The 13,864-nt window shown below is 40.1% G+C and overlaps 5 protein-coding genes across 5 annotated transcripts; 4 read left to right on the top strand and 1 right to left on the bottom strand.

Annotated features, from left to right (window-relative positions):
* The first annotated feature begins 1,779 nt into the window (after nt 1–1,779).
* LOC105569331 (speckle-type POZ protein A-like) lies at nt 1,780–3,358 on the top strand. The gene has a single exon (XM_012025705.1). It carries the CDS (start codon nt 1,800–1,802, stop codon nt 2,856–2,858), a length of 1,059 nt encoding a protein of 352 aa, XP_011881095.1. The 5' UTR covers nt 1,780–1,799; the 3' UTR covers nt 2,859–3,358.
* Nucleotides 3,359–4,209: 851 nt separating this feature from the next.
* LOC105569334 (single-strand selective monofunctional uracil DNA glycosylase) lies at nt 4,210–5,902 on the top strand. Its single transcript, XM_012025708.1, has 4 exons — nt 4,210–4,288; nt 4,720–5,489; nt 5,549–5,698; nt 5,772–5,902. Exons 2-4 carry the CDS (start codon nt 4,737–4,739, stop codon nt 5,895–5,897), a joined length of 1,029 nt encoding a protein of 342 aa, XP_011881098.1. The 5' UTR covers nt 4,210–4,288; nt 4,720–4,736; the 3' UTR covers nt 5,898–5,902.
* A 170-nt stretch (nt 5,903–6,072) lies between these two features.
* On the top strand, nt 6,073–6,622 carry LOC105569333 (tRNA-specific adenosine deaminase 2). Its single transcript, XM_012025707.1, has one exon. The coding sequence runs from the start codon at nt 6,089–6,091 to the stop codon at nt 6,614–6,616; it is 528 nt and encodes a 175-aa protein (XP_011881097.1). The 5' UTR covers nt 6,073–6,088; the 3' UTR covers nt 6,617–6,622.
* LOC105569332 (tubulin polyglutamylase TTLL6) lies at nt 6,595–9,585 on the bottom strand. Its single transcript, XM_012025706.1, has 4 exons — nt 9,208–9,585; nt 7,680–8,863; nt 7,131–7,338; nt 6,595–7,061 (listed from the first exon to the last, which is right to left on the bottom strand). The coding sequence occupies exons 1-4, from the start codon at nt 9,247–9,249 to the stop codon at nt 6,963–6,965; spliced, it is 1,533 nt and encodes a 510-aa protein (XP_011881096.1). The 5' UTR covers nt 9,250–9,585; the 3' UTR covers nt 6,595–6,962.
* A 1,722-nt stretch (nt 9,586–11,307) lies between these two features.
* On the top strand, nt 11,308–12,891 carry LOC105569335 (40S ribosomal protein S29). The gene is made up of 3 exons (XM_012025709.1): nt 11,308–11,501; nt 12,541–12,640; nt 12,728–12,891. The coding sequence occupies exons 1-3, from the start codon at nt 11,440–11,442 to the stop codon at nt 12,734–12,736; spliced, it is 171 nt and encodes a 56-aa protein (XP_011881099.1). The 5' UTR covers nt 11,308–11,439; the 3' UTR covers nt 12,737–12,891.
* The last annotated feature ends 973 nt before the right edge of the window (nt 12,892–13,864 follow it).

The following is a 13,864-nucleotide window of genomic DNA, read 5'->3' on the forward strand; positions in this document are numbered from 1 at the left end:
TTTTTTTCATAGGCCATTTCCATTTACAATAAATAATGTACGCTAGTTCGTACGCGCCTTTCCTGGATACGATCCTGAAAAGGGTCCAGGCACTTTTAGCCGTTGATACACTGTTGGGGCGATCAAAAACATGGCGGAAAATTGAGAACGCCCAGATCAAAGGTGCCGACAGAGAGTGTCCCTACTAGTTATACTATGTCCAGTGGGCAGGAGCCATTACTCGTCCATTTTTCTTCCACACGTCGACCTGAACGGGTGAAGTTCCAAGTGCACCGATTATTCCACGTGGGCTCATTCTTCTACTCTAGGTTAGTCTCTATTTATCTATTTAATTCGTCTCGTCTCTTAGGCTGAAATCACATGATGCGGAATAGGAGTACGGAATAGAGAATGCGTTATAGAAACAGGCAATCAGAGCTTTGCCGTATCAACGAGTGACGGAAATGTCTGGCTCTGATTGCCTGTTTCTATAACGCATTCTCTATTCCGTACTCCTATTCCGCATCATGTGATTTCAGCCTTATTTCTAGATTAGGGCTGCGTTCCGATATTCACTGCCAGTACTGTAAAGTTCTATTTCAGTTTGTTTTAATTAATAAAGTACCGGTCGGGACGGACCCTGATTAGGAGGAACTATAGGAAACTTATACCGCGTGAGGAAAATAAGGGCGTATTTCCCGCGCTCTCCTGGTCGGAATGTCGATTATCTTGGTTCCTGTATTGTGGTGATCACTCAAGGTTCACGTGAACCTTGAGCGCCCACCAATTTCCTACAGTACTGAAAATGCATAGTATACGTGACGTAAACTTTCAGTACTGGCAGTGAATATCGGAACGCAGCCTAAAACTGCGGTGAAGCTAACGCTACAAATGTTTCGAAGCGTCTCGCTTTTCCTTAATTCTATTTTCATTGGAAGAAGCATAATGCAGCGATAACGAACAGACCAAAGGTAACTAAATAATAATAATAATAATAATAATCCCGCGTTCAGAGTACAGATTCGAGACACCTTATTGGTTCCGCCATTTTGCGTCAAACCAATCAAACGGAGAATATTTCTTGCCAGACTCTTACTACAGGGACTCTAGATATCCCTGGCTTTGCGGCCGTATTCCCTTCTGTAATCCAGATTATCCAGAGGCAAGCATCATTTCACTCATAGACATAGTATATCTAGACTGCTGGTTCTCTCAAATTTCAGGAGTGGGGGTAGAGCTCACGTAGAAAAGGATGCACTCTGTTTCGTGTCTGTGCGTTCTCTCTCGCACAGGTTAGTAACTGCTTCCCCTTATCCCCTCTTTTCGCGTGTGCGAGAGAGAACGTTCAATGCACGAAACAGAGTGCATCCTTTTCTACGTGAGCTCTACCCCCACTCCGCCAACCAGCAGTCTAGATATACTATGTCTATGATTTCACTTTCTAGAAGAATCTCTGGTTTCACCTCACGCTGTTATCGCCTATTGGATCGTCATGGCCGTATCGGATCGCGTTTAGCGTCCAGGTGCCAAACAACCGGAGGAAGAAGAAGAACCTCACGCTGTTACGCTCCATCCAGGTATTCCTTATCCATGATATCTTCTTAGGATATTATTTCATTTGTTGTACAACAAACAAATATTTTTAAGTGTTTGTTGATTGTAGGATATAGGAAAGTTCTCGAATCTTCTGGGTATCCATTCGTGTGCACTTTCTTGAGTGATATCGTTCAAGTCAGACGAACTGCGCTAACAAACTTGTGGTGGACGACTGTGCGCCCCAGACGTCGTAGATCACTTCAAATTCGTGCAGCAGCAGTAGAATGGAGAAGCGCTACACTGCGAAGTTACCATTGGAGAAATATACTGATTCCGTGAAAGAGAGACAGGACTGGAGTTGTGTAGACATGGAGAACATCAGCCACACGTGGACGCTAAATAATTTCCAGACAAACCCGAATGAGTTCAGGTCGAGTGTATTTACAACCAGCGACCTGTCCAAATGGTGCCTGGTAGCAAAAATCGTGCATAACTCTTACTACGGTGAAAACTACCTGTCATTATATCTTTGTCTCATTTCATCTAAGAAACCCACAGTCCAAGCAAAGTTCATATTGTCTGTTCTTAATCCCGAAGGGGACGAACGTGCAAAACAGAGCGATCATATTTGTGAATTTATTAATTATTGTAACAAAGCTAACTGTACTCTCATTTGGTCTGGACATGATTATAATTATTGCCAACACGACTTTGATAAATGGGGCTATGATGAGTTTGTCTCTGTGAATACTCCCGAAGCTAATGGATCGCCAACGAATATAACAATATTATGTGAGATCAGCCTAGTAACAGACACAATAAATATCTCTGACCGAAGTCGTGGAGTACGGTTGGAAGTATCGGAGTGTGAGCTGCTCAACAAATTTGGACTGCTGTTGGAGAACAAAAGTCCCGTTTTTCAGGCAATGTTTGAAAACGAGATGAAAGAGAAAAAAACTAATCAAGTGGACATCGACGATATGGAACCCGAAGTCCTGGAAGAAATGTTGCCATTTATTTACACCGGTAAAACGACGAATCTGGAAAAGATGGCGGACAGTTTGTTAGCTGCGTCGGATAAGTACCAGTTAAATACACTGAAAGTATTGTGCCAGGAAGCCCTTTGCAAAAGTTTAACCATTGAAAATGCGGCCGAGATCCTAATACTTGCCGATCTCCATAGTGCCGATAAGCTAAAAGCAAAGGCAATAAATTTCATTAATACATGTACGGGTGTGACGGACACTGCAGGTTTCAAGTTCATGAAAAAATCCTATCCCCATCTGATAATAGAAGCTTACGAAGCTATGCGAACCAATCCATCGACCGGTTTCAGCAGATAAATAAAACCAGTGGCCGCTGATTGCTTATAGGTGTGACTTCCACACCATTTCCAATTATCTCTGATAACTTGGAATTATAAAGTGATACAAACATTGAGGCTCGAATCACCCGATCATCAAACTCCGGTTAAGAATGTTGAGAGATAGAAGGAGTTTGAAGATCTTGAACCATTTTGTGCGTTAAGTCGATCGAGGGTAAATTTCAAATCGTAATTCCACATACTCGGACTTCTTGTGCTCAAATAAATGTCGCTGGTTATAGAGAACTTGACGCAAAGCGATCACAATTAGCACGCTACTCATTTCGACATCTTCGCGCGTCGGACAGAAGAATTAGATATCTGAAAACCTACGTATTCTCATTTATATCTCCTTATTTCCATCAGCATGCAAACCATTGTTCTCGATCGGCCTAAGCGCAAGCAGATTCAAAGAAACAACAGCGGCGGCAGCGTCATAATCATGGATCGACAATACAACCTTAACCATATTTGTACTTTCTCTCCCTCCCCCCCCCCCTCTCTCTCTCTCTCTCTCTCTCTCTCTCTCTCTCTCTCTCTCTCTCTCTCTCTCTCTCTCTCTCGTGTCCGAAAATACATTTTGCGCATTCGTGCACATATTAAATAATTCTTTTTCGTTAGACTTCTAATTAGCTGAGTGTTTCAAGTATGAAAATGTTCTGCTATGCGGTCTCCGCAACTTATCCTGGTATTATTTTGTGCATAAAAGCCAATGAAAAGATTTACAAGCGTAAAAATTATATTCCATGGAAGGAAGAATAACTGGTGGGATTTCCCCTCGGCCTGTCTAACCGGACGTAAGGGGGAACAGTAAGCGCCATATTGGCGTGGCCTACTGGAGCACGACTTTTGAAATAGCAATAAATACAATGTCGAAAAAATGATGTACTCTTTAGATAATTTTATTTCTTATAATGTACGTAGTTGTAAAAACTTGCAATGTGTTAAACTTTTCCATTGAAACAAATGAGTCGTAATTTATAAACTTGAAATTTTTTTAATGTAACATAAGTAATGATATACTCTTTTTTTAACAGCGAAATACATATGTATATATATATCCTGGAATATTATTATCTCTTTTACGATTTTACGTTCGTAGAAAAGTGAGATGGCCTAGGTTTCTCTCTCACTCGCGGGAATTTGACAAACTCGGCCAGTCTCTGATTACAGGGTCTCTAGGTTAGGCTTAGATTAGGTTAGGTTTCTCTCAGCTATACGCACGTGTTGTGTGCCGTTTCGTTCTTGTTCGTCGCCAACTGATGTATATACCTCCGTGCACTTTCTGCACTCAAACTGAGATGGATGCATATCTGGCTTTCGCAAGGCGGGAAAAAACGAGATGCAAAAGGTGCAACTGCAGCGTGCGTATTCCAATGTGTGCGTACAACGTATAACTGGATAATACAGGTGAGCAGACTTTCTTCGCACGTACAACTGTAACGAAATATTTCCGGAGACATTCGGATGCGTTTCGCGAGCTAGAAACTAAACGACGTGACGAAAGAGACAGACAGATAGAGATATTACAACCGTATTCTCACATACGAGTGAAGCTCCTGGCTGCACTTGCAGCAGTTTGTGATGATTGTCAATTAATCTGATAAGATTAAGCATTGCGAGACGCGAATTGTGCAGTTACTGTTATCGTTTTGTCTCGAAGGGTAAACTTTCCTTGTCGACGTACTTGTCTGTGCGCACCTTGCAGAAACATCAGTGTTAATTGTGTCTCGTGGTCTTTAAATTAATAATACATGTAATTAACACAGCCGATTGTAAGCGTACATGCAACTTGAGTACTAATCATTTCAAAATAATTCTCTCTTCATCTCGTGTGTCAGACTCTCGAGAAGTAATTATGCCTCGTGCGAAGAGACCCCGAGCAAAAAGCGACGATTCGTCCAGCGAGAAGAAGAAGCTCAAACGATCGAATTTAACAATAAGTATCGCAGATTACATGATTCGTTCGCCAACCACTTCTGGAATTAAACAAGATGAGGATGGAGAGAAGGAACGTGCATCCGCAATGCCTGACGCGAAGGGAGACACGACTCGGCGTACCACTGCAGCGTCTGTACCCTCTTCCAATAGGGAGGAAAATGGAAATGCAGCCGAACACGTGTCCACAGTATCCGCGTCCATCCCCGATAAGTTGTTGTCGATCGAGCAGGAGCTTTGTGCAAAATTGGTAGACGTTACCTTCCCGGCGTCCATACAGTACATTTACAATCCGCTCGATTATGCGTCTGAAACGCACTCCGCGTACGTGCGCAAGTACTGTACTGGCGTAAAGAAGATTTTGTTCGTGGGTATGAATCCCGGGCCGTGGGGCATGTCGCAAACTGGCGTGCCGTTCGGAGAGATAAATATGGTGCGCGACTGGCTCAAGATCTCCGGCCCGGTCGGCAAACCCCCAAAGGAGCATCCCGACCGAATCGTCGTGGGATTTCAATGTACGCGCAGCGAGATCAGCGGACTGAGGCTGTGGGGCCTCTTCCGACGCCTCTGCGGAAGTCCCGAGAATTTTTTCCGACACGCGTACATGCACAATTACTGCCCACTCGCATTCATGGACGCCCGAGCTAAGAACATCACGCCGGCGGAATTAAAGGCAATATTCATCCTGCTGTATTCTCTCCTTTCTTACGCTGAACTGTCTGTACTTTTCAGGGCGATGGACAGAGGATTTTACACGAGGCGTGCGACAAAGCCCTGATCGACATAATACGGCTCCTGAAAGCGGAGATTGTTGTTGGCATTGGCAACTACGCCGAGAAAAGAGCACAGATCGCGGCCCAGACTGGAGGTCTTTCAGTAAAGGTGACGTATGCAAGTTATTTAATAGTAATCACGATACAAAATTTATGTACTAACTTGTAAGTGGGTTTTCTAGGTGATGGTCCTGCGACATCCCAGTCCAAGAGCCGCAGGTAATCAACATTGGGACAAAATAGCTATGGACCGGCTGGACGAATTGCAGTTACTTAAATATTTCGAGAAAGCAAGTAGTACCGTCTAAATTTTCTCTCGCGCAGAATACGATTGTTTTTAAAGATACAAACTTCGGGCGGCAATTTTTTCCTTTGTTTCATCTAAGGTAACATTTACATTTTTTTATAAAGACGGAAAAATTTTATAGAGAACTCTTCAATATTGGTTTTTAAGAATATCTCAAACTTGCCATATATAGCATAATATTTAATAGTACCTATGGATACCTTGGCGTGGATGGACGTTGCATTACAAAAAGCCGAGGAGTCCTTGAGAGCTGGCGAAGTCCCGGTTGGTTGTTTATTTATCTATAATAACGAAGTAATTGCGACGGGCAATAATACGGTAAATGAAACTTGTAATGCGACTCGCCATGCCGAGATAAATTGCATCGACCAAGTCCTAAAGTTCTGTACGGAGAAACGCACGGGCTGCGAAACGGTGTTTCGTAATCTAGATGTAATTGTCACGGTGGAGCCGTGCATAATGTGTATGTCGGCACTGCTTCAACTACAAGTACGGAGTATTGTATACGGCTGTGCGAACGATCGATTTGGCGGTTGCGTCAGCGTTCTTGAAGTACCAAAGCTTTACGATCCGAAAGTAGTGATACAGGGAAATGTTAAAGGAGAGGAAGCCATGAGGTTGCTTCAAAGTTTTTATAAAGGCGTCAATCCAAACGCGCCCGAGTCAAAAATCAAAAAAGGACGCAAGACTAAAGGAACTTTGTCAGCGGAGAGCAAATAATCTTTCCGTTTCTTTTTAATTCTGAACTCACGTTAAACATTAATTTTTATACATCTGGTATATTACACAAGTACAAAATATGTTCTTAGTCATCGCGTAATACGCTGCTCCAGCATATTTTATAGCAATAAATCTCTTTGTGGTTTTTTAAATTCTAAATATATAATGTACAAATAAGACGGCCTAATATCATTAAATTCAATGTCCACATATTATTACTTTACATGTACATGTTAAACTATTTTCATACTGTGTTCCTACTTGTTTATACAATATATATACAGTTTTATATATTGGAAATAAATATTACAAGAGAATTCGCGATATACTGTTGATTTCATTATGATCAACTGCACCATGTCTTGTCTAATTCGCATTTTCCTTGGTACCATCTAACAAGTAATTGATTTCTGAGTGTGTAGTTCTTCAGCGTCATATCCCTCGTCTACAAAAAGATGCATCCGATTAGAATCCAGACGAGAAAAATAGAATTATACGAGAAAACGCAACTTACTATTGGCGGCGGAAAAATTCTCAGAAAGTCCATTCGGTTCTGATGCTCCAGATAACTCTGCGTCAAAATGAGTTTCGTCTCCGACGTGAAGCACGGTCGGCACAATTGGCACTCCACGCGGAAGCAGTCGTTGTCACACTTTTTACAGAGTTCCGGCAACACTACGATATTCTTGTTGGCTATTTCCATCTCATCCTCTTTTTTACTTCTACAACATTTGATGCACCAATAATCTAAATATCTTTCATGTAACTATAATTCTACTGTGTACTCTTTTCAGATGGAAGTTACATCTCTACACGGGATTTTCTCTTAAAATTACTCTGAAAATCATGTAATTGTGAGACAACATTTTGAGGAACTTGATGAAAGTTTTTCGAATTTTTACCATATATTTTATGTATGATAAAATTTCAAAAACTCATAAAATTCTTCGAAATGCCATATTGTCCCATTACACGATTTCAGGATAAACTTCAAGAGGAAATTCTCTCCGTGTAGAAATGTCTATACTTTTAGAAGTGCTTTGATACGTTGTGCTGAACTTACCTTGTCCTCAAGGATTCTTTTCTAGTTCTCTTGGCGATACCAACCAGTGCGAGTGTATTGAATATGACCTGCTCGTAGAGCAACTGATTCGGAGGATAATGGGCAGAGGACAGATTTGGCGACATGTTCGCCTCCATCGTGTAGACGTTGAGGTCCTCGTCGAGGGCCAGGTCGAATCTCACGAGCTCGAAGAAATTTCTGCCGTTGCCGAAGCGCTTGGAGACCTCTCTGATCTGCGCCTCCTTCATCAGAGCGACCTCGCGAATGGCGTCGTACACCCGGTCCCACATTTCTGCTGGATTTTTTCCTCGCTCTCTCACGTACGCGTCGAACGAATCCTTCATCGAGTACCCGAGTTCGGTGTAGTATTTCTTCAAAGATGGCACGTTCCAGATCGGCAAATAATCGTCGCCGACCACGTACTTGTCCAGGATCTTCGGGTCGAATGGATAATACTCGACTGGGCAAAAGCGGAACAGCACGTCGCCCTTGTAAACGTACACCCGCAGCGGATCCACGGACGTGACGACGGTGTATACACCTAAGTCAAACTTGTAACCGTCCACGAGGAACGGCCGCTCGATGAACTCCTGGACGAATGTGCCGGCGGTGAAATTGGCGTCGCCGCTGCTGCAAATGCGGATGCCTCGATGATCATTTAACTTTTGCACGAATCGCTTCGCGGGATTCGACTTGGCGTAATCGAGGAAGGCTTGCCGGTCCTCGGGCATCTTGAACGCCGCCGGGATGTACCGGCCGCCACGCGACGTCGACAGGTCTACCTTGTTCGTGATGTAGCCGCAACCAGGGAAGTGGTTGACTCGCTGGTGCTGTTGCAATTTAATCAAGCTCGCGGACAACACGCGAAACGGATAATCGTGGGCCCACAACAGATCCCAGTCGGACTCGTTGTTGCCCTCCTGGAAGCCGAGTCGTTGGAGCACCGCGTGCACATGTTTCAAGTAACCGGTGTGGTTGCTCTTGGCGTAGACCCAGAATCGCGGTCGAGCCTCATTTATTACAATCGGTCTTTCGATCAGATACCTCCAGTGCGTTTGATAACGCAGATATACGAAAAATATGCCGTAGAGGATCAGAGGACCCACTACAGAAGATAGAATTATCTTCGGCACTTTCTTCATCTTCAGATTCATGATTTGTCTCTTCATGGCACGTTGTGTTCTCTGTAACAGCATCATTTCGACTCTGTTTAAACTTTCTTAAGTCTATAAATTAAAGACATATTTCATTCTACTAATAATTTTGAACGTCCAAGGCCCGGTTTCGCCAACGTTGTTTAACATTAAGCTTAGCTTACTTCGTTCTTTGTCTCTTTCCAACTGTTACTTTAGAGACAAACGTGAATTAAACTAAGATTAAAGTTAAGCGATGTTTGGTGAAACCGGGCCTAAATATTTCCGAATAGAAAAAGAATTTATTTAAATTTTTAGTCTCTATTCTACTACATTGACCTCATTATTAATATAGTAACAAAAACAATTTTTAAATCATTTTTTGCGTTTCGTACCTCTTCGTCCTGCTCTTTCTCACGCTTCTTTTCGTCTGACATAGTGATATTTTGATTTCAGCGGGACTAGAATTCATTCAATCGTTCGGTCCGCAACGAGATTGCTCTTGAACACTGAAATGCACATCATGTGAAAGTATGTACCGTTGTAACTTATCCCCGCTTTACCAACCGCCTTCCACGTGGGAGAACCATTGGGAAACCGGTTTCTCTTTACAGCTACAATGAGCTATCTTCTCGGAGCACGAATTACGACGTTCATCGCGTAACCATTGTTAGAAATAAATAAAACTTCCATAGTAATATGGTGATACTAATTATGAGGTAACATCCCAGATAGCACAAGACACTCCTATGGACATTTTAAGGCCATTCTTATATATGTATGTATCTTACGTTCGTAGAACATTCGACTGGCACTACTATAAATCTTTTTCGAGTGTGAATAGAATAATCTATCGAATCTAGCGTGTCGGTTATACATGGTATGATCACAGGTTTCACTGCCTTTTGAATAAGATAAGTGTATCACACAATAAACAATGTGCAATACATAAATTCAATGAATATTAAAAAATTATTCTGAACGAATATTCCAAAGACGTTCTCGACAAATATTCCAAAAATATTCTGAATATTCTGAAATTAAGAATATTTGCACTCCAGAAGAATATTCATAGAACTACGTGTGCAATCTGGGATAAGGAGGACTAACGACTATAATAGTAATATACGCAATGTACAATCAGAAAATTGATTTTAAATGATATATTGGCTGTTTTTAGCTACTACTTTTAATTATTGAACAGTTTAATGATGCATTATAAAATGTAAAATACAGGGTGTACTAAAACCACCGGAGGTCCTCTTAATGACAGATTCCTTAGAACATTTCCAGACGAAAATCCTGATACAAAAGTGTCGAGGCTATAATAGTTTTTAAATTAGAAGCAATTTTTTTCCGCAAATGATAGGACTGAAATTTCGCGCGCTCAGGCACGGCGAAATGACAAGTAATATTGTAAATTTATACAATAAACATAACATCATAAAAAGAGCGATATTCATAGGAGCACTTATATCACTTGTCATTTCGCCGTGCCTGAGCGCGCGAAATTTCAGCCCTCTCATTAGTGGAAAATAATCGCTTCTAATTTAAAAACTATTATAGCCTCGACACTTTTGTATTAGGATTTTCGTCTGGAAATGTTCTAAGGAATCTGTCATTAAGAGGACCTCCGGTGGTTTTAGTACACCCTGTATAATACAAGTAAGCATATATCACGTTTTAAGTGTGCAATTATTTTTAACGTGACTTTCTATAGCCATAAATTTTGATCTGTTCATATAATCGTCTTTTTGCATACGTTTTATATTTATTAAAATACTAAAATAATTTTTATATTTATTAAAATACATTAAGACGCTTAAAAATAATTTATTAGTTGTGTTTGATTCCTTATATTTGATTGTCATATGTTTCATAATGTTTAGGTTATTTTATTTAAGAGAGAATTTGATAAATTTGTACTTTAAATTAAAATATATAGTCATCAATCTTATATGCAAAATGTTGATAAAGTCTCTGCGTTTGGTGGAAAAGATAAATTTTCAAAGAAATGTACAAATATACGATTACAAGTGACGAAAGATTCAAATCAATCCGAAAAAATCATGAAATTATGAACCATTGTAATGATTGTTTTTCATATACTGTTCATATAATGTCTATAAATTTCATATCTATATTTAATTTAGGATTTATGAAATTTTATGGCAAAAGAATTTCTCTTTAATTTTTAATAAAATTTCTCTTTTTTTAACATTCCATGCGAGAGAAATTGCAATAAATATACATCTAAGTGAATTATATAAATTTTTAAAAATGATTATATAAATTTGAAAATTAAGTTCCATTTATTCATAAAGTTTAAAAAAATTTAAGCAGAAACTAATAATAAATGTAAATAAATGGAAAAATAATTATGTAGAAAATTCATGTGTATTCTAAATAAGCGCCTCTTTACATCCACCTATCAAACGCGGTCACGTGATCAAGCGCGCAGGCCCGCAGGTCAGGTTAGCTTTCTAGGAACTTCGCATGGCGGGGTCGGGTAGGTGAGGTAGGGACAGAAGATTCCATCAGTTCCTTCTGTTTCTTCTGTTCCTCGGTCATTTCCTGTATCTTACGTCCGCGGACTCGTCGCAGGAGAGTAGTAGACACGTGTGAACATGGGTTTCCAAAATATCTGGTATTCACATCCACGAAAGTACGGTCAAGGATCTCGATCCTGGTTAGTAAAACGCTCTTCTCGTTCTCGCGAGCTTTTATCAGCGATTACATTCGTTCGACGCGCAAAATAGGACGATCGCGTGGCGTCTTAGCGAGCGTCGTCGCGTAACGAAAAACTCGATTCAGAGCGAATTAACGCTTGATATAATCATTAAAATTCGAAATAATTGGAAATTTCGAAATTGAAGTATATGTATTATCGTTAATTATCACTATCGTCCGTGCAAATCTCGTACTCGCGGTCTAACCTTAAAAATGTATGACGAGCGCCAAGGTATCAAAAATAATTGAAGACTATCCTAGTAGCACAGTGTATTAGCTAAACATTAGCCCGATACAAATATCGGGCCAATGTTTAATCAATGTTTGGTCCATGCGTTGTGCTACTAGGGTTGTGTAGCGATAATCAAGCTTTTTAGTCTACATTAACCGACCAATGTTTTAACACAGAAACTTTATCGCGAAAAATATTACCTCAGGCAGGTTCAAACCCTGGCTGAGGTAATATTTCGGTTAATGTCGACTAAAAAGCTTGATTATTGTTATTTATTACTGGCAACTTAAAGAAATTTCTATAGTTATGTTAATTAAACACAATAAACGAGCGCTGGTCTAACAAAAGATTGCAAACGCTTCAGTCCTCATCGATGAGAAAGGCACTTAAAAAAACATGTTGACTAATGGACTATCCTTGTTGCACTTTTGGTTAAACTAGAATTTCTCCCCTCAAAAGGCTCCGGAACGTTACAAGTCCAGGATATAAAATAATTGCAGATGAAAATCAATCACAGCACGAAATTTATCGCAAATAAGTCGATTAATCTCTCGAATCAAATTTATCATACATCGCTGTCACATATCACCCATTAGGCTTGTTTTCTGTTGCTACACTGGTGCAATAAATTCGAGTAAGACAAGTATGTTTTTCTCACTCTAGCTTACTGCACTAGTTCATCGGTGCAGCAATAGAAAACAAGTCTATTGTTACATATATTAGATCGAAATATTGTGTGATCTGAATGAAATCGGTTTTGTTGCAGCCGTGCCTGCGCGAATAGACATGGGCTTATTCGCAAATACGGCCTGAACATCTGCCGACAGTGCTTCAGGGAATATGCGGCTGATATTGGTTTCAAGAAGGTAAATATATCCACCCATGTCTTTGGTGCGTTACAATGTAAACGTACGCGATTTAATGCAACTAAAGTTTCTTTCTTTGCTTTACAGCTGGATTAAATATAATGTAAGGATTAGTACAAGCAATTCAACAAATCACTATGATTTCTGCACCAACACGCTGGAGTAAAATTGACAACTGAAAAATGGAGATCCGAACATCATGCTGTACGGCTGTTCTTCTTGAAATAAATATATTTATGTCCACATAAGCCAACATTTTGTTTTGTACACGTTCTTTTACAGTTTATCCACGCGCAAATTTTTTGCGCGTATTCGTTGGCTACGAAATCAAATTTTTCTAGACTGCAAGATCCAACTTCGTTACTTTTCATCTGTAACTTGTTATTGTAAATGTAACTCTGTTACATTTTTTCAATAACTGGTAACTAATTTAATAGTTGCCGGAGAGAAACTTGAGCGCGGCCACGCCAGCGTTTTACTCGATACCATTTCAAGAGACTGTTTTGCGCACCTTTACGCCCATTTTTACTCTTGCAACTATTTTGCTACGCATCTTCTGACACTGCCGATAAAGGGCGTTTTCCAGCAAGTTACACAGACGACACAGTGTAACACTGTGTCCGACACAAAGTGTTTCAACTACGACACAGTGTCACACTGCTCGACACAGTAAAAAGCTAAGTACAAGCGTGTAAAATATCCCAGTGTAACCAACATTTAGAAAATTTTATATTTAAATTGTGGTATTAATGCTTTTGAACATAACTTATAAATAATATAATAGTATACGAAGATTCAAAGACGTTAGAGGTAGATCTACCGCACAAGCTTTTCCACAACGCGTTATGTTAAGTTCTGAATAAACTTAAATCCGTACGTAAACTTAGTAATTCAACGCACAAAAACTCATAACATATTATTGCGTCAGGCTTTTGCTACTTTACGATTTTCTTTGTGCATTGATTGAAGTTTAAGGTTACGAACGGTTCTAAGTTTACGATGGTTACGTTCAACAGAACGTTTATTTTGCAACTGTTGGAAATTTTCTTAATTCACTCTTCGTCTCTTTCTGTTCCTTTAAAAAGAGACAAGAATTAAGTTAGTTAAGCTAAGGTTAAAAATAAGCGACATGTACTATTCCATTAACGTAATGCCCTCTAGTACGATTTTTAGAAATTAAACCTACACTTTCACCGTTCCAACAAGAATTTTACACGGTGTAAT

The sequence above is a fragment of the Vollenhovia emeryi genome, unplaced genomic scaffold (assembly GCF_000949405.1).
Source record: "Vollenhovia emeryi isolate VEMERY1.0 unplaced genomic scaffold, V.emery_V1.0 DF939124.1, whole genome shotgun sequence".
In the NCBI taxonomy this organism is placed as follows: domain Eukaryota; kingdom Metazoa; phylum Arthropoda; class Insecta; order Hymenoptera; family Formicidae; genus Vollenhovia; species Vollenhovia emeryi.